The sequence below is a fragment of the Zeus faber genome (assembly GCF_960531495.2).
Source record: "Zeus faber genome assembly, chromosome: 13".
NCBI lineage: Eukaryota > Metazoa > Chordata > Actinopteri > Zeiformes > Zeidae > Zeus > Zeus faber.
The window spans coordinates 11289939-11310960 of record NC_137198.1 but is presented as its reverse complement, the minus strand read 5'-3'; the positions used below and the strand labels follow the sequence as shown (position 1 = coordinate 11310960).

The 21022-nt window shown below is 45.3% G+C and overlaps 1 protein-coding gene across 1 annotated transcript in view; it reads right to left on the bottom strand.

Annotated features, from left to right (window-relative positions):
* The window catches only part of pacrg (PARK2 co-regulated), a gene marked incomplete at its 5' end in the record, with an annotated part of 139491 nt that extends 119014 nt beyond the window's left edge, over positions 1 to 20477 (bottom strand). The window contains one exon of the mRNA XM_080011984.1: positions 20394 to 20477. Within this exon, the coding sequence (XP_079868110.1) occupies positions 20394 to 20477 (84 nt within the window). The remainder of the gene's footprint in view (positions 1 to 20393) is intronic.
* Positions 20478 to 21022: the final 545 nt, after the last annotated feature.

Genomic DNA, 21022 nt, shown 5'->3' with positions numbered 1-21022 from the left:
CAGCAGAGAGAGGGAGGAGGGGAACGAAGAGGGAGCGAGAGATGAGGAAAGGAGAGAGAGACGAAAATTCCCCGTTGTGTGAGGAAAGTGATAGGAGAGGGAAGCAGAGGGAGAAAAATGGAGAGAGCGAGAAAAACTAGTGGACGGGGGAAAATGAAAATGCCCTGAGTCCCGTTCCATCATCTCTGTGTGGCCCACTTATCAGCCAGGCAGCCTTTTGCCTAGAGAGCCCTATTGGCTGATTCATATCAACAAACCACACTTGGGATGATGGGCGGAATGAATTAGACCGCTCGGAAAACTGGAGGGCGGATGGGGGGGTATTAGCTCGTACCACTTGTTAAGTGAATGGATAACCATGTGTTGAGCATGCGGGGCAAACTCATGGAATAATAAACTGTCTGACTCGTGTCGCATTCGGGGTGAAGAACCCTACCGCCGCGCCCCGCCATGTCTACACGTTTGACTTGAGGTGATTATTCCGTTCGTTGTGAATCTTTTTAAATGACCCGGGAGTCATTTGAGATGCCAGAAAGAGCAGTTTTTGTCTCCCCCTGTCCCGGTAAGTCGAGTCGCGAATCACGCACCCCCATTGAGCCCCGCGGCGGGCGCGCTCAGCGGGTTTGGACTCGGAGAGAAGGGCTCGAGAGGGGCGGGGGTGAATCTTCAACTCCCCGCAAAACCGAGAATAATAACTGAGGATTAGGTTCACGGTGGAAACAAAGCCTAAAGGCATTTGGCATCGTTCATGTTGAATGCGACTGCCTTACACTTCGCATTCCTCCAAAAACACCATCCGACACCACTGACTCTGGTTAAGCCAACTGAATGAAAGGAATGAAGAGTCGGAAAATTGAATGAGTCTTCCTGTACAAATCTGACCTTCACGGCGGCACCGCGGGATTGTCTCTGTGCACAGAGGCGTACACAGCAGAGAAGAGAACAAACAGGCCCACATCTCCTTAATTCCTTGCTGTTGGTAGCTGCATGTCATCTTTGTCGTTACAGCCCTAATCAGTGACGACACCTGAAGGCACTAAAACGCGGCGCTCAGCCATCAAACTAATGGCACGAGGACGACCGCGCATCCTGACCCGCCGCCATTACGAGCTGTGCTAATGCCGCCGCGCCGCCGGGAGGAGCGTCCCGCGGCTTTTTTAATTCACAAAGTTAAGTTCATTCTCATCAATTTGCGCCCTCGTAACTGGCTTAACGGCCGCCGACTAAATTCCACCTGAGCACAATATTAATGTCTGAAAACTAGGGTGGTTATGAGGTGACAGCGGATCCTCAAACTTGCTGCAGATCGTCAAAGTTGGCCAAAACATTTTGCTATTTTCCAGAATACTACAAGGAAAATGCAGGTAGTGAGAGACGGAGTAGGATGGTTAGTAGTAGTAGTAGTAGTAAATAAGCAGATAAACAACAGGGCTGGATATTGGGCACGGTGTGACGTTTAGATTAAATTTCGACACAAGGGGTCACGATACGATTCTATGGATATATTGACATGTTATACACAATGAGCATTGCCGCCAACTCTTCAGTGTACCATCGGACGAGCATTACAAAAATAATTTCACAGAACAAGTTCAGTCACTACAGAAATGACATATTTCAATGGGTGACTATGGTGGAATTTGATTTAAGTGGAAAATTGCTGTACAACCTCCAAACAAAGATCAATATTACAATGTTCTAGTGGATGCAGAAATCAAAACGATAGTATTGTTTTATTTGGTGTTTTAAGTTGAGCCAACTGGGAGATGTAAGCAGGCAAACTAAAATAAGAACAGACAGCAAGGCTGATAACTGGACAAAAAAGCAAAGAGAGATGAAAGCCGGGGGGGGGGGGGGGGAGGAGCCCTGCACTGGTTCCGAAAAAGGGGACAAACCGCCGAGGCCTGTGGAGGGAAGGAAGTGGATCGCAGCACGACTCGAGCAACAGGGCGGAGACATCGATTCTCCCCGAGAAAGGAACAAGCGCAGGCGGTGCGACGGATCAAAGGACATGTTTGTCTGGCTGCAGCCTGACACCTCCGTCACCGGGCCTCCTCCTCCTCCGTCACATCAGGACAACGGCAGCGCGGCGCAGAGCGCCGGGAACCCGGTCCCCGAGGAGCGGAAGGAGGCCGGGCCAGATAAGGAGCCTACACGTGGCAGGAGATACAGTTCCTGCCTCTGATAGGGTAATATTGTCAAAGAGCACGGGGCATTATCTGGGTGATTAGTATGTATTGCAAAACCCACCGCAGGCCCTTGGTCTTATCACATCACAGGCAAAGTATGAGTTTCTATTCCGCAAATTCCATCCGGCTGCCTGTGAGGCCGTCTGGTAAGAAAGATGTTCAAGATTTGCTTACAGGGAAGCTGTTCAGGCATCTGGGCCCACGCGGTGGGAAGACTGACCTATACATAAATTAGCCGGAGTGATAGTGTCCTACCGGCTAGCCTGCTGCCAGGAGATACCCTGGACACACCCCCTGCCCAATTAACCCCCCCCTCTGAGTTCATTGACATTAAATTCAAAAATCTTTATTCTCATAGTAAATTGAACATTTGACATTACCAAATCCCTCTCTCTCTCTCTCTCTCTCTCTCTCTCTCTCTCTCTCTTGCTCTCTCTCTCTCTCTCTCTCTCGCAACACAGACGAATTTACCAAAAAAACAAAAAACAAAAAAAAAAAAAAAACATGTGGACACAAAATTTGTTTGCTCAACGGGTCAGCTGGGGTGCAATTCCAGGGGATATTGAAATAAGCAATCGTGAGAGGCAGATGGAAATGAGGTCAGTCACCGAGAAGCCCTGCAGGGATAATACTCGGAAGTGTAGACCAGTCTCTTGAGAAGCAAGGGAGGGAGAGAAAGAGAAGAACAGAAAAAAAGCCTTGCTTCACAGTTGGAAAAAAAACCCCCAAAAAAACAGGCAAGTTCTCTGCCTCACGCAGCACTCGAGTCCTTCTCCCCGCCGCCCTCCGAGAGAGAGAGAGAGAGAAGACTTACTTTCGGCTACTGGGCCGCGGTGAGGTAAACACACGCACGCACGCACGCACGCACGCACGCAGGCACACACAAATAAATAAATGGGAGCCAAAGCGCGGATGCAGACACACAAAAGCACTTTGCACCTCAGCACTTACCACAGAGCTGATTTATTCAGAAGGCAAGACAGGTGCGATGCCATTACCTCACCGGCTTCCTGCACGGGGGGGGGGGGAGGGGTTGTTGCATCAACCTCCTCTCATCCCTCCCTATCACTTCCTCTGTCTGCCACCCATCGATTTATCCCGTCCTAGCCCGAGCACAAATCAGCACCTGCTCTCACTTGCGCGTGTCACGGGCCGCTCACGCCCCGACAATAAAAGCCGGGTTTCTAGACTCGCGCCGCTTTCATCCCGCGACTCTGTCAGGGATCAATGGAGGACCCCGTTAATGAGGAACGTCTCCCCGACGCGCCACCGATTTCACTGTCATTCAGACGTTCGCCGCAAAGAAACACCGACAGGCCCGTGCGCCTCCGCCGGGACCGCCGCGCCTGGAACGGCCTCCAGCCGAAGCACTCCAAATAACCCGCCTCTAAAAGATTCATAAAACACAACTAATGAGGTGACAATCAAGTTTGCATTGATGTACACCTCAGGATGAAGTCACTGTTCTATTGACGTAATGCCGTCCCGAGCTCCAAAACAACGGATGGCACTCGTAATTCCATAATTCAAAAGCAAATAAAGATGTGTTTGGGTTATTAAAGCCACGCGAGGCCTTATGACGCTGCGTCGGCCATTAGAACCCGTCGACACCGTCCAATAAACGCGACGCTTAATGATGTCAACCACGCTACTTTGACAGAACACACAGGTCAGCATCTCTGCGCGCGCGCTGCTTTCTTGCAGCCGTCAGTTAGTGTTCGGATTACGGGGGAGCCAGGGGGACCTCAGGCTTAAAACATAGAACATCATCTTACTAATTACAATATAGTTCCACTTCTACAACGGTTAATGATGATGTTGCACCGTTTTGTTTAGAGAAGTCCGTGACAGGCAAACAGGTTTCTGGGTTTAACCAATGGTGTCAAGTCCCGCCCCCGCCCGCCCACCCCCGCCCGCCAACTCTGTCTCTGAGCCAAAAACAACGTCTAGCCCCCGGGCCACACCAGAAGCGACAAGTGGCACGGCAGCGCTTCAGATACGCTGCCATTTTAAATTAATATGGAAGGTCACACCGAGCAGAAGCGTCATCGTTGCGAAAGCGGCAAGCCGCAAGGCTCCTGAGCCCCCTGTGTTTCCTGACGCCTCGGCTCTATTTTTCCAAGCACAAAGGGTAAACCAGAGCGTACATTCCCATAGAGGTCCATTTAAAAAGATGTATTGAGTGAAAATATGCCTGGTATGCATCCACCACATATATAAAATCGCTGATGCGCGGTCCAAACGTAGATGACCAAGTTAAATACATTTTCCCCCACAACAAATTAAACCTCACCTATGTAAATAAAATATATAATCATTCCAGCATGAAAACAAATATCAGGCCCAGGAATGGACCTTAGATTTGACTTCTTAGTTGGGAAGTAAGGGCTCTCGTCAAACTGACTTGTCAAGTGATAGATTTTTGGCACCGCCTTCCTCCTGTCAATAGCCGCAACGTATTTAAAGATTATTACTCATTCCAACGATAAATTTGTAAGAGTTGTATTCAAGCCAGAATCTGATGTGTGACATATAAACGATAAAGGCTAAACTCACAAACTTAATCCAACTACTGTATGTTAATAAACAGACTCCAAATGCGAATACAATTAAAAGCATAAGGAAGAAAACAAAGGCAAAGATTCATTTACCCATTGAAAGATTAGAAATTTCACAATTCACAATTTCACAATTAAGTTTAAAATCCAGAATGCCTTTTAGGCGTAGATGGAACGAAGACGGACCTGGAAGGAATCGACAAATTGTCAAATGATTTGTTGACCAATACCGCAAATAACCACTAACGTTGTGTAGCCCCCCCCCGTGCCGCCAAAACTGCTCTGACCCGTGGAGGCATGGACTCCACAAGACCTCTGAAGGTGTCCTGTGGTTTCTGGAACCAAGACGTCAGCAGCAGATCCTTTAAGTCCCGGAAGTTGTGAGGTGGGAGCCTCATGGATCGGGCTTGTTGTTCCAGCACATCCCACAGATGCTCCATCGGATCGGACCCTAGCCCCTTGGACCCCATCCACATGATGGAGAAGAAAACGTGATTCATCAGACCAGGCCACCTTCTTCCATTGCTCCATGATCCAGTTCTGACACTCACCTGCCCATTGTAGGAGCTTTCAGGGTGGGCTGGTCAGCATGGACACTCTGACCGGTCTGCAGCTACGCAGCCCCATACGCAGCAAGCTGTGATGCACTGTGTGTTCTGACACCTTTCTATCATAGCAGCATGAAGTTTTTCACCAATTGTGCTACAGTAGCTATTCTGTGGGATTGAACCAGACGGGCTAGACTTCACTCCCCACACGCCTTGGGCGTCTATGACCTTGTCACCGGTTCACCGGTTGTCCAGTTTTTGTAGGTACTAACCACTGCATACCGGGAACTCGTATGCATAACTATATTGGTCTGCTATACCGTACCTGTCAACAACATGGAGGACAGTGGAAGCGGGACGGTCTCCTGTTTTGGAGATGCTCTCACCCAGTCGTACAGCCGTCACTTTTGGCCCTTGTCAAAGTCACTCATATCCTCACGCCCTCCCTATTTTTCCTGCATTCAACATTCACATAAACCTCAAGAACTGACTGTTCTCTTGCTGCCTAATAAATCCCACCCCTTGACAGGTGCCATTGGAATGAGATGATCAATGTTATTCACTTCGCCTGTCATTGGTTTTAATGTGGCTTTAATTGTGGCTGATCGGTGTACATCTTAAGCCTGCTTGGAGGACTGCTTTTTAGAAGCATTTTGAACATGTCTGCATGTCTGATCATGTCAGAGTTTAAGGTTTCAGTGAATGAAAGTTTACAGGTTGAATTTTGTAAATATGTTTAAAGTCAGATTTTAAAATATATCTGTATTGCATTTTCCCGTTTACTTTGAGTATTCTCTGCAGACGCGCCGACTTAGGGTGGGTGTTTTTACACAAGGCCGCTGTGAATTGGCCAGGAGTTTGTGTGTGTTTGTGTGTGTGTGTGTGTGTGTGTGTGTGTGTGTGTGTGTGTGTGTGTGTGTGTGTGTGCGCACGCATGTGTGAGAAAGACAGAGAGGAAGAAAGAGAATGTATGTTGTATTGTCATGGATATATCAGCAAACTCGAACCGAGAAACCCCCCCAAAAGCCGGAGTGTAATTCCAACACGGCCGTTAGTCATACCATTGTTTCACAGACAGCTGCAAATAATATGGTTATTATCATTACGCTGCTAGATTATGGAAGTGTAATGGTTATACCCTATCATCCTTGCCATCATCGCCTTTAATACCGCTATCGCACTGTAAAACAACATCCCATATGAATAATTTTTTACAATTATAGCCCAAATGCACATTCATTACATTGCATTATGTCCCTCTCATTCCCTGGGGGGAGTTGGGGTGGGGTGTCTGGTGGAAGTGACGCTCATCTGATTCTATGATGCTCATGATTGAGCGATAATTAATTATTATTCAATGTCTCATCACTTGGCTGAAGAACAAAAATTTAAATAAATAACTGCTGTCAACTAGAGGCAGTGGTATAAAACCCCATATGGGCCACCCAATGCCCACCTCAGTGTCTTTTAAAAGGACTGATCTGTAACCTGTTTTATTCTAAGTCGTGGAGTGAGCAATAAATTAAATGACTATGGGCTGGACTCACCACAGAGAATCTGAATAGTGCACCGGCCTACCTGCACTGCTCACTAAAAATGCTAAACCATTTATATTATGTGCTTGCAGGCTGCAGACTCAAGCTGAACTGTTTCACACGATGTAATCAGGTAACGTGCAAAGATGTGAGAAAAACACATTCTATCTGTCGTATTTTCAATTTGTTGTCACTACTGTGGAATTACACTTAATGACTGTTGATTATTCAATTCCATTAATTTAAAATATTATCAATTCATATTTTTGCATCCCTACATTACCATCAACTTGACGCCAAAAGAGCACAAATAAATGTGACAGCTGAGACTTGTCAACGCTGCAGCTTTGAGCGAAAAGGTGAGCAGTGCATTCCACAACCATCAGATGCGGTGGCTTTCTTCCGTCTCGCTCCCCCTGACATCCGCAGTCACACCGTCTTGCATTAGCACTCACATCAGCACCGATGTCGCAACCTCGCTCAGACAGCCAGACAGACCGTACAAACAAACTCGGTTGGATTCAACAACATTTAAGAGACGAGTGTCGGAGTGAGAGATGGAAAGTTGAGCGTCTGTCACAGCGTTGAACCATTTGGGCTGAAATCAAAGGGAGATGAAGGCCTTCAAAGGACAGTCTGAGACCAGACATGCTCTGGGGATGGGGGCCACGGGGTTATATTGCTTTTTGTTCAGTCTCTTCCTTTGTTCTCCTCCGTCTTAGGGGAGAGAGGGAGGGAGGGAGAAAGAGAGAGAGAGAGAAAAAAAAAAAAGGAGAAAATAGATAGCGGATAAGAGAATGAGAAAGCGAGTCATGAACAGGTCAGCCCCAGCCCCTCACCTCCGCCTCAGCAAGCAGAGCTGTGTTCATCAAACACTCGTTAGAGAAATTTGCTTGGTGTTTCTGGACAGAGGGGGTAATGAGTGGAGGTGGCTGAGGCAGCTGGGGGGTGGGGGGGGAGGGGATGCCAGGTCCTGATGTGGATCACTTCTGACACTGTCGGAGCGCTTCCTTCCTTCCTCCCAGCCCTCCCTCTTGCACGGCTGCTCTCGCTCTTCTGCAGGAGCCATTTGACTCAGCTGGAGAAGATGCATGAGCAAAGTAGCAAAGTAATCCTCAGTGGAACTCTGCAAGTTTACGTTCCCGCTTATCATTTGAATGGGAAGAGAAACATGCTCCACAGCGTAGATGTGTTATCGCAAACCGCACGCGGCGGTATAGGATTAACTTGTAGCAGGTGAGGGGGTGAGAAGGGTTGGATGCCCTTTTGACAATAAACAACAAAACAAACAATTATACCATCATTAAATTATCCCATTGTTATTTAAAATTCCGACAATACAAAATTTTATCGGGCGGGTCGTTGGTGGGCTGACGTGGGGATGTGATTGGCTGCGGGGGTGGCCGGGGGGATGGCTGGGGGGGTGGCACCTGCTTTGAACGCACCCCAGCACCCTCCTGGTTGCATCCCTCTCCTTTTCTTACTCATTTACTGCCATAACTATGACAGGAAAAGGCCACGTGCCCAATTGCTGTTCAAGTTTTCCTGGAGTTAATTAACTCTGTTTTTTCGATACATGTTTGTCGTCTGATGTTTATGTTTTTCCATGTACATGATGTTGTTTGTTTCTATGTTTATGTTTTTCCGTGTACATTTTGTTATTTGTTTCTATGTTTGTATTTCCGTGTACATGTTGTTGTTTGTTTCTATGTTTATGTTTTTCCATGCACATGTTGTTGTTTGTTTCTATGTTTATGTTTTTCCATGCACATGTTTGTTTCTATGTTTATGTTTTTCCATGTACACGTTGTTGTTTGGTTCTATGTTTAATGTTTATGTTTGTTGTTTGTCTCACCCGTGGTGATTCTTCCCCTCTTGGAGAGGTGATTAGTTGTTTATAGACCCAAACATGGTAAGATCCTTCTCCAAAGAGTGGAATTGATGGTGGTTCTGTACAACAAAAAAACTGTGCACTTGTCATCCTACAGGTCGTCCACAGGACAGAGTTATTGCAGCAGTTCTTGACAACTTAAGAATGAATAAAGAGTTGCATTGCAGGTTGAGAATTTGAACTCTTTCAGACTAACTCTGTCCTTGATGCAATAGCATACAAATACTCTGTGTTGTACTGTATGCCCAGCCTGCTGACAGCACAGGTAACCAGTTTTTCTGTCCGCATAAGATGATCAAGCCAGTTCAAGTTCAAATCGACTGGCACTACTACTTTTAACCATAAAACATTGATGAACTTGTTATTCAAGGTAATAAACAAAAAACTGCTCGACCCCCGACTAATCAACTAAATAGAAGCAGAAGCACTTCCGACTATGAGGTGTGTGCAGCAACCGACCACAACAATGCCTCCGAGCTTATTACCATAAAGGTCAAAATGGCAGAGAAAGTGTTTCTCCACCTAGAGAGAGAGAGCGAGGAATTATTCACCTCCAGCCAAGCAAGCCAGGATTTTATCATCAATGTCAAATAGTTGTTGTGGTTCCCGGTTGCTCCGACACAATATTTTTTGCCCTTGGTTATATGGTTGGTTATTGGACAACAGACAAAACCCGTTATTATCCAGAAAGTTATGGACAAAAAGAAGGCCAGCAAGCCTATGAGAGCTCAAATCATGCTGGGACAGTCTGGGCAGAAGCACTTAATTGAGACGGACTCCTCTTTTATGATTACCTGCTGCTGTGAAGATGTGAGATATGCAAATTATTTTAATAATACCGTAAGTAAAAGGCCACACACAGGCTATGTTTGCTTTTCAATCTGTTCAACCACCAGTGGCCAAAACACAACATAGTTTTGTTGCCACTTGCTGTAGCCTAAACCATCTGAATTAATTAAAAGTAAGTTCATTTTTGTTTTTGTGTAATTGTCATTTTTCACATTTACCCTTCAAAGTTCAATGGACCCTCTGGAAGATTGTCAATGATGTTCTTTAGAAGGAACCCTATATGCCTCAGGGGGGATAAGGACGATGAGGATGTAGGCATTTGTGATGTGCAAATTATTGAGTTTGAGGGGGTGGTTAAAAATCAATGCTTCTTGTAATTCGATTATGGGCAGGGCATGGTTCGAGGTTGTATTTACAATTGCCTCACACACAAATGTCTTCACCTATGGGACATAAGGCTCCAATCCAGTCAAAGGCTCAATACGCTCAAACGCTCTCTATCGCATTGGTCCTTGGAAGCAGGTTGCGCCATGTCTTGGCATGACTTGGTCATCCTGGTTCTTGGTTCTTGGTCAACTCCTCTGGTTCCTAAGTTTTTTTGTTTTGTTTTTTTGTCTGGTGGTGTCTCTCACAAATCTCGGGATCTGGTCCTGCTCGGCTCACAGCACATTGCTCCACCATCTCCAACGTTGGGGTGTGATTATTCTTGTCGTTTTCTTGTAGAGTGGTTGGAGTTTTGAGTTGCGGCATCGTTGCTCGACATAACTGAAGGCCTGTTTTTGGCTGATTATGTATTCTGGGGTTTTTGTGCTGGTCAGCTACAGTACATCCAAAAGATCAGGGTAATCAAAAGGCTACTTTTGTTTTTTTGTTGTTTTATTTTCAAATGAAGATTGACTTGAAGAATGAACAATCACTTGGTGTTTTATTGTTGTTTGTCAGAGCACAGCTCTTTATGTTCAAACTGTAATTGAAATGATGAAACACAAGTTAGTTGAGCTGACCCAGAGCCAAAAGAGGATCTGTGCATACCGTGAGACATCTGTTGGAAAAATCATCAAAATATGATTTCAAAAATATATTTTTTACTTTTCTGGCAGCACCATGGACAGCAACACAAAGCTCCTAAGAGCAAATGCGCATTTTTTTCTAAGTGAGCTTTTTAGGGAAATGCATGTTATGAATTAAATAACCCTCTTAGGATTGCATGTAGAATGCGCACTTAACTCTAAGATTGGTCGTTATTGGGAAACAAAGACCATGACATGCTCACCATGATCACTTTTTAGACTCCATATCCTAATTAATCCATGTATGCAAGGTGTAGCTGGAGTATATAGTAATACTCTTTGGGGGTGTTTTTAAATTCTTTGTTGTTTATTATATCAGGTGTATTTTTATATTAATAATTTGCAAACCTTTGTAAAAAACTGTTTTTGCTTTGTCATCATGGGGCATTGTGTGTACATTGATTTTATCCATTTTAGAGTGAGGCTGTGACACAATGTGGATAAAGTGAAGTGGCCTGAACACTTTCCAGAAGCACTGTACGTGTGAGAGGGGATTTTTAGTGGTATAATTATATTTTTTTTATTAAAAAAAAAAAAAAAAAAAAAAAGAAAACACAAGTGTTAAATAATAAAGGCTTTTTTTCAGAATCTCCCTGTTTTGTAGTTGAATTTCATTTAAAAACATTCAGTTCATGCATTGGTAAAAAATGATTATAAAATCAAAATTGGCAAATTAAATAGCAGTGCTTGGTTTTCTGTGTTTGGTATTCAGCCCAGTGTTTCCTGAAATTCAGCTTCAGCCTTGGTTATGATGATTTCTTCAAGACATTAGGGTAAGTGTCCATCACATTCCTAGCTATGTATGATCTTAGAAAAAGGACATGGCTATATGGCCTTTCCATTGTTTGGTTCATGATATGGGTCATAATTAACTCCAGAGAAATGGAGCTTTGCAAGCAATAAACATTTCCTATTTAAAGCAATCAAATTATAATGCAAGCTATAGAGGCTTGAAGGAGAATTATGAACACAGAAGCCGCTGTAATTGACAACTAGGTTCTAAAGCAAACACAATGAACATAAATTGACTATACCTTCCCTCATTAGGTCATAGAAACCATATACACCGGTATACACTCGGTTCTCTGGCGCGGTCGGTGCGCGGGTCCCTCATCGCTGGAGAGGCCGAGCTGTGGATGATGATGTCTTCTCTTCCATGGTCCACTTGTGCGGCGGTCAGGGACCTGCTGGGGGCGCATGGCGGGCCGCTCTGAGTCTATGGCTGTTTGCTGGTTGCCTGGGAGCCACCTAGTACTGGGGAGGGGGGGTGCACGTGGTGGTACGGTCGGGTCCGGGGTGGGGTCCACTTGGCCGCTGCCCGGCCTACTGCACCCCTGCATTGATCTGGTTGTGCTTCGCCTATCTCTCCCAGTGCCAGAACTCAAACTCAGTACATACACCATACAATAGAACTAGGGTTTGGGGGATGGGTGGGGTGCGAGCTCTGTGGAAAAGGATGTGGCGGGCGGTTGCGATCTTGCCCGTCACGCTGCCGCCCTGGCGTGGGTCACGTCTGTCCTGCAATTTTAATACCACTCATATGAGCTTAGAACAATTACACACCCACACAAATCTTACTTCAAACAACACACCACCAGACCAGGCTCTGCGGGGCGGGAGGGGTGCGAGTGATTCGGGTTCGATGTGCCTGGAGGACTCGCGCCCCTCACACCCCGCAATATTAACTGCGGCACACATTGAGCACTGGCGTTTCCGGGATGGCCGGGCGGTGGTGGCAGAGTTCCCGTGAGAAAAAATTGCTGCCAGTCGGAGTGTCCTGGAAGATTTCAGTGTCCCGGACAGATGGTAAAGATTCCGGTCAAATATTATCTGTTGTTATTGAGCTTAAAAACAATTGATAGGCAGGCTATATAAAGAATGAATTCATGTAGGCATGTAGATTGATAATATTTTTTTATTGAATATTTAAAATATTAAGATAAGTCCCGTCAGTTAACATCGTTTCAAAAACAAATAACTAAATATTACGCATATTACTACTTGAAATAAAATAATTTCCATGATCGATAAGTTACAAGTGCAGATGCTTTAATCAACATTTCACTTATATAAAATTATAATCAAAACAAAAGAAATATCCCAAATAGGTCTAAATAAATAATAAAAGCTTGTGGTTGTTGAATATTTCCCATCTGCTTCGAGTCGGAACTTAAATATAATTTAAAAAATGCCAAACTATGGATGTGTCCTTGTTGTCAACGATACGTCATCTTTCTGCTTCCCCTCAGAGTTCTGGATGCTACTCTCTGTCCCTGCGCCGTTTGTGTGTGTCTACTGTGTTTAGAAGCGCAACCTGTCCACGGGGGAGGGGGCCGGGCTTATTTCCATATCTACAAACGTGATTAGTTAGAGGTGAAAGGTCAGCTTTAGATCGTCCAAACTGATTGGCTTTCTGTTGCAACTTGCTGAACGCGAAAAATGAACAGATCTGCGGAATTTTTTATCGAAATGGTCTATTTATTTTGACACAGGAGAAAATACGGCAATAATTATTGTTATCGTTTCATCAGCCAGCACAGCACAAATTGTGCTTAGAGGGAATAATATTCCCTCTAAGCACAATTTGAATTAGTGATGAAAATATTATTTTCACTGGACATTATGACCTGAGAGATTTAAATATGTCGGACTTTGAAACTCTGGCTGGCGGGTTTGTGTGGGGGTGTGGTTGGCCAGGGGGCGACCGGGTGGGCCCCCTGCCGGCTGGGTTTGGGTCCTGGCGGCATGCTCCTGGTGCCGTGTGGTGGTCTAGCATGCTGCGACCTGGCGGGGTTGTGAGGAGCACCGCCAGGTGCTTTCCCGGACCCCTTGGAGGCTGCTCGCCGTGGGCGTGGGTTGTGGTGCGGGAGGCGGCTGTCGGCCTTGCTCCCGCTGCATGTCTTCTCTGCGGCAGGTGCCCTGGGTGCTGGTGGTGGTGGAGGGGCCATATATCTGGCTGTCTGCTGGTGTTGGTTGGGGAGGGGGTGCTGACATCAGGGTGTCCTGCACCATGCGCACTCGGGGGGCTTCTAGCCAGTTGCAGTATGGCCAGCCTCGCCTTTGTGCTGATCAATCGGCCACCGATCATGATTGGTATGAAGGCTGAAGACCTGTCTGTGAATAACCCCTCTTCTCACACACTAGAGCTTAGATCGGGCCCAAAAAAATGGGGCAAGACCCGGCCTGAGCCCGTGCACATTCTGTCGTCCCATTGGCTGCATTTATGGGTTCGGCCCGAGCCCGGTTTAAAATCAAAATTTAAAACCAACATTTTCTTCTTAAGTGGGCTGTTTATAAGAAATTATACCAATATACTAAATATACTATAATTTACTAATTCTGAGTTGTTTGAATGAAAAAAATCTTTCCAGAATTAAGTGCGGGATCTTACTGGATAGCCCACTTCCTCTCGTGAAAGACTCGCAGGAGCGAGTGTGGTGCCGTAGGCAGCGAAAACCCGACACTTCAAACTGTATCCGTCGTTACTGTTGAATGACTGGTGATAAAAACTTAACTGACACAAAGAATTAACAATCAAACGTTGTGGATTACAGAGACATTTGAAAGGCAGAAATCTGTTTGGAATTGCACACGGGATCTTAATGAATGAATGAACTGAAGTGAAGTGTGGAATGGGGGGGTGGGAACGGGCAGAGGAGGGATGTTGCCGTATTATACGTATTATTAACGTTGAATGTTATAACACATCTAAAAATACATCTTAAAAATAATATATAATGTGAACATAGAAGAATGAGTGTGGAGTTTATTTCACATCAGGGCTGCGCCGTACACGCCGCGGACCGCTCCCTCTGCACAGCCCCAGGGATCGGGACGGTGGATCCCCTGCACAGTCTAGACAGCGGTGTAGACAGATGTATTCATCTTCATTAGTTTGTCATAGCACGTCCCCCTGTTGTTTGACGTTGCTGGGATTTAATTTGGTAAAAATTGGATGTTTGCGTAAATACTTTACTTGTAAATAATAAATCCTGCCCTTCTGTAACGGGGAGGCTTTCACAACCAAACTAATATAACGCCGTTGATGCACAATGATGCGCCTTTACACTGCTAAAAGAATGAGGCCATTATGTGGCACAGACCACCTCCCAATGTGGTCTGAGCGATCGGATCTCAAACCGCATTGAGGACGCATGGGGTGCGTTTACCCCTGGCATTAGATCTGTCCACTTGTGATCATCACCAAAGACGCACGTAAATGCCGGGTATAAACCGCTCTAAACCCAGAGCTTTGCCCCTCATGCTTAAGAGAGAGAGTGAAATATGTTGCAGGTGTTGCCTGCCGTTAAATAAACAGTTGTAAATTCAAATACGTTCTCATCTCTTAATTGTAATACCTAATACACAATGTTGTTAAAAATACCAAAATAAATAAATAATGCTTCACGATACAGCAAATAGAAGGCTTTTAAATAGACCCCGTGATCGGTATCGGCCGAAACTGCTTCTAGCGATCGGTCCCACAAACCACGATCAGAGCACGCTTAGCAGAAATGCATTCAATTGCATTCTACTAAACTAAAAGTGCACCTAGCCAGACATGAAAGGGGGGGAGCCTGCAAGGGTTATGCTGGAAGTAGTAGAAGTAAACGTAAAAGTTTGCCTAGCCATGGCCTTTAAGGCTGAGTGATTAATCATTAGTAATAGATAAGTCACAGGAAGTATTAGCCTCCAGCGTCTATTGCCAATTTCACCTGCCTTACCGTGACCCTCAAATATCAGCTTACCACAGGCATTTAGTGGTGATAAGTTCAAATATGCCTGTTGAATGCGGAAAGTGTCCTTAATTTGTGTGTGTGTGTGTGTGTGTGTGTGTGTGTGTGTGTGTGTGTGTGTGTGTGTGTGTGTGTGTGTGTGTGTGTGCCTGCGCGCGATCTTCAAGAGTTGTTCCTGCAACTTCAAGGAGACTGTGTGTCAGCAGTATAGCTTCAAGTGCCTACACCCAGACAGGTAAATAAAAGGCGTGACATCTGTGGACAATGCCCAATTTGCCCCCCACACATCCCCTCCCGTACCGCGGGCTCGGGGGGCTTCGAGAGCCTCGGGCTGCTGTATTTTTAGGCTACGGATTAGACCTATAAATAGAGCTAGCACAGCGGTAACCAAAAGATCTTTCTGTGCAAATTTAAACAGACAGAATTGGCTGAATGCGTTTGTCCATTCAATCTGGATCTAACTGTGTGGTATTCAGTAATGCAATCACGGTCACGCTTGTCAGTCAAAGCCCCGCAGTCCTGTGTGTTTGTGCTCCCTCTCTAAATCCTGGGTTTTTCCTTTTGTCGCCGGAATTAGCTCATGGCACGGCGCACAAAAAAACACCTTTTTTTCCCTTCATGTTTCAAATACAAGGTGACGACCTCCCACCAGAATAAGAAATGCCTCTTTTCTCTTTAAGAGCTCAGGGATGAATCACCGGAAAAGGGTCCAACAGTTTTAGGGGCCCTTGCTATTGATTCAGTTTCTATGACCGCAAATACTTTACACCATAATAAGCCTCAAGCCTCAAGCCCCTATACCCTTTAAAAGCTACAAAAAGCCTTGTCATTTTCGACAAATCATAGCTGTGCGAGGCCGCCCTCTCTAGAGCGATGTGTTAGCGATCACAGGGGAAAACAGCGACACACAAGTCAGTCCCAGAAAAATGAAATTATTGAAGTTATTTTCTTGGGGATTTAGCGACTGATGCAACATTGTATTAACACCGTTTCATGTTTCAGACATGGCAGATCCCCTGGAGAGATGTGGACATGATGGACTTTGCTGTGGTTTTTTTTTTGTTTTCTTTTGTGTGCATGACCTTCACACGAGAGAAAGGAAATGGAGGCCTGACGCTTTTGAAAGACGGACGGGTGCGGTTCTGTTCGCCTACCATGGGCGGAGCAGGGCTCTTCCAGCACCGCTCAGAATCAGAACCGCCTCATTGTCCGAAAGTAGGTCTCATACTGTAGATGGATTCAGACCTCGTTCAAAGTGAGACCACAAGCGAAGACCTCAAACGGCAAAACACAAAGGGCGTCCGGAGAACACATGTCGGCCGCCAGATCCCCCCCTTCTACAAGTTCCAAGCGCTCTCTGTGGGGATAAAAGCCGAGCCGCCCAACGGCTTCGCCGCTGGGACCGTCTATTGAAACTCATGACGGGCCAAAAGGCCGGCGCCGAGAAGCCTGCGTGGAAACCCAAAGGCGGAACGTCTTGATCTCGGTCCAAAGATGTTCAGTTAACGCAGAGGTTCCTCCAACAGTTTGGATTAAGAAGGTTTTAGGACCGGCGTAACGGACCGCTAGCGATTCCGAAAGGACGCGACCGGGCTCCGGGAGGAAGAGACGTTTGTTTGCGAGGAACTACCAGAGGCTAGACGCTCGGCATCTGAGAAGCAGTAAAGAAAAGTAAGTGCAAGGCGAGCGCTGACATGACATATTACACACCACTGGCTTCAATTTTAACAATGGACCGCTGCTGACTAGGGATGCAGCTTTTGATACAGTGCCTTTGTCCGACCACAAACCAAGTCAACAGAAACCATCATCAAAGCAAAAAAAATAGACAACAAAAACTTTTAACAAATCGTTGAAACTCTGTGCCAAGTTGGCGAGCAGGCTTGATATATACCACTTGTTTTTCAAAAAAACCCTCCGGTATAGCAGAAGTCATCTCATGGACGCCTGCTGCCGTCTTTTGAATACGGGTCCAATTGCCTCGCGTGGCTGCCGTTCACTCTCTTCCCCTTCATCATTTTGAGGTCCCTTGGCTTTGTTTCACCCGAACCACCAAACAACATGGTCCAAAACTGCTGACTTTGCTTGACCCCCCACACCTCACTGTTAATTTTCTGCAATTAATCGGTGTTTAAATCAGATTTGTAATATTTGAGTTCATTATGTGGTCTCCTTCACGAGCCGCGTGCCAGAGCCAGTTGGTAACACTTAGACATCAGGCGAGAGGAAGCCAAATAACGGTCTGTGACGTGCTCTATGATGGACTGAGTGCTTTTCTGAGCATGTGCGTCAGGCAGGTCAATGACCTTATTCATTATAGTTTGCTGGTCTATTCTAATTCTAAAGATTACAGTGTTTCCCTGATCAAGGCCATGAGTGGGCGGGCCAAATACCCACCCAATACTCTATCAACACTGACGTGTGAAAAATAATGTTGAAAGATCGTATATATGGGCAAAAAGATGTTCACTGTAGTATAGAAATACTGGTTTTGGAAAAAATAAAGAAATGTCTAGCTCCCTCACCGTTTACTATTTTGTCCCCAAAACGCATCTGTGTATTGTAATAAATCCATCCGAGAGCGCTGCAGCGCCACTGACAGGGCAGATGTCACCCACTGCCTGGTGTTCTGGTGTTCACTCGACTGCGGCGGATGATGTTTCAACGTCACGATTGGTCTTCCCTGGCGATCGCTCGACGTTCCACGCAGGTGAAAGGTGGCGTGGGACACTCACAGACGCAGTTTGAGCTGAAAACATTAGGGTGAAAAATGCTAATAAATCAATTACGTCTTGTTCAACACCGATTTACGTGTTCAAAGCGTTATGAATTAAATCCCTTCTCCGCAGTGGCGCATAATGAATGAATTGCTCCAGTTTATGCCTGTCAAATAAAAACCGGCGTTCTAAATGAACCCATTTGCAGTTTTTGCCATGTGCCGCTGCCTTCAGCCATGTAAAATGTCATATAAATGCAGAACCAAGGAAGGATTGTTTCATCAGCAGTTTATATTCCGTCACCTACGGCCTGGGAAATCTGCAAGGTTGCAACGGCGGCGCTGCAGAGTCTTTTACTCGCTCACCACGGCATACAGCACGCGGTTGGGGAAAATTCAAATGTCACACATAATCTTTGCATTTTACTGATTCATGGTTTAAACCAGTCGTCGTGCAAATAGATGCGGCGTTCGGTCTTTTCAAGAATTATTCAAACGTATTAAAAAAGTGTGAGTCTGGGGAGAGTATTTCAGATCAAGTTGCATGGAGGCAGCGTTGGAAAACTCCACGTTGAGAAAGTGAAAGCCTTGTCATGTTTTTTGTCAACTCATGCACTGACTCATGATTTTACTCGTGAACTGTAACTCAGACAGAAAATCCAGATGATTGATTCAACATAGTGGTGCAGACTTTTACTTTACGAGCCTGGAAGCTCCACCTCTGTATATTCTAGAGGAAGTTAGACGTCTAAATCGATATACATAACTGCACATATAGAAACAGCCGGGCAACGCTTCTTATCATCAAGCGCTGGAAACGGCTTTATCTTCGACTGAGTTGACGATTCAAAAGCGGCTCAAAACCCGCGGCCCACGGGGGACCTTCGTTGCCGCGCCGCGGACCTCCACGGCACAGCGAGAGGTTTAAAATATTCAACACTGACTCACATATAAAAACATTTGAACTTTCTGCCGTGACCGAGGTCCGGGGCGGGTGGCATCTTGGCAGCGCAAGATTTATTTCGCCTCAAACGGTTGGCTTTAAGAACCAGCCGCCTTCATCGATCGGAAGCACCGCAGGTAATACGCGACAACGCTTCGATGAAAACATAACCGTCTGTGACAACGTCGACGGTGGCGCAGAGAACGCGACGTCTCACTTGCCGGTTCGAGCCGCATCGTGCAAGGCGCTGTTCCTGCCGGTAAACAAAGTGTATATGTCCTTCAACTCAGGAAAAAACCAAGTGTCCCTCCTCTGCCGCAGAACCTTTCTGTTGCTTTATCCCCCTTATCAAACACATAATACGGAACAAGAACAGGGTACGTGAGGGAGCGAGCATGAAAAAACAGGGGAGGCCCCACATTTTAAAAGAGCATAAAAGACAGGCCAGCTTGTCAACACCTTTTATGTCAACAAATTCCCGAGAGAGAATATCCGCCTGGCGCGTGACATTGACAACATAGTATTGGAACTTACTGAAACTTTGTATTTGCGCAGTACCGTATGTTTCCATGCTATTTCGATGACTTTAAATAATCCCAGTGGCAAGCTAACCAGCTAAATATAATCACACACACCGACACATACACACGCACACACACACCGACACATACACACGCACACACACACCGACACCGACACACGCACACCACACACACAGACACACACAGACACACACAGGCCAAGCCACCGTGTCTGATTCAATGACAACAATGTCGCGTTGAAGTGAATTATGTTTGCTTTGGCGTGACTTTCCTCCCCAGCCCCAATTTCTTCGGGGCTATTTAGTGTCTTCTCTCCTGCAGTAAAAATAAAAGGCTCTGCTGAATAATGAAATTATGATGAATTCCCAAGAGTGAGGTTCATTTAAGGCAGCCAGTCCACCCTCCATCACTCTCCATCCATTTTGAATGTGGTCCCTCATGGCAACCTGTGGGACTCCAAGCTGTCAGCCTGCACGCACCAACGCGTCTGGTTGTCCTTATACAGTACGACAATTATAAAACAGTAACTACTAGAAACACCACAAACACTGGAAAAACGACAAACTTCTATGTGAACCCGTGCATGTTTGTCGTTTTGTATCTTCAGCAGTTGAAACATAATAACAAAAAAAAACAACGTTGTAAGTCAGTAAATCAGGTGCCAGGTGTGTCAGGGCCAGTGGTGGAAAGTACCAAAGATAATATAATATAATATAATATCATATAATACAGTAATACTATAATAAAACCTAATATAAACATTATAATCTAATCTAATCGTATCTAATCTAATCTAATCTAATCTAATATAATATAATATAATATAATATAATATAATATAATAAGATAAGATAAGATAAGATAAACTCCACTCACCACGGAGTTCTTCATGGTGGATTTGACAGTAAAACCTTCGGTTTTCAGCTCCACCCGGTCCTTGTAAATGTCAAACGGCGTCATGTTTGCGCCCATGAGGTTATAAACTGTTATCGAGGGTTTGAAACCTTCAACAAAACGCTTGTTTGCTCGTTCTTTGACACCGACAAACCTATTTTGGCGTTAACTCAACACGCCGCCCCGGTGCGTGTTGTTAGTGAGGGTTGCTATGGAACCCCGGAAACGCTTCCACCGCGTTGCTGCGCGGAGGGCTCCCGCGTCGCCATGGCAACCTCCGCAATCGCACCTGTGAAACTCAGCGATAAATGATTTAGAGACTTAAGTCAGACGTGGAAATAAACAAATGGCTATTATTTAAATTTAAAATTGGAAATAACGAGGTTATTTAAATTCAATGTATAATTTAACGTAATACTCGGTTAATATTTAAATTCTGTATGCAAATTATACACGAGACATAAACGCACACACACATATAAATAAATACATATATATATATATATATATAATTATTATTTTTTTAGATATATTGGACTTAAATATATCAATTATTTGTGAACTTTATCGTCTAATACTTGTTTTCTCTTTTGCAGAGCTTTTATATAGCA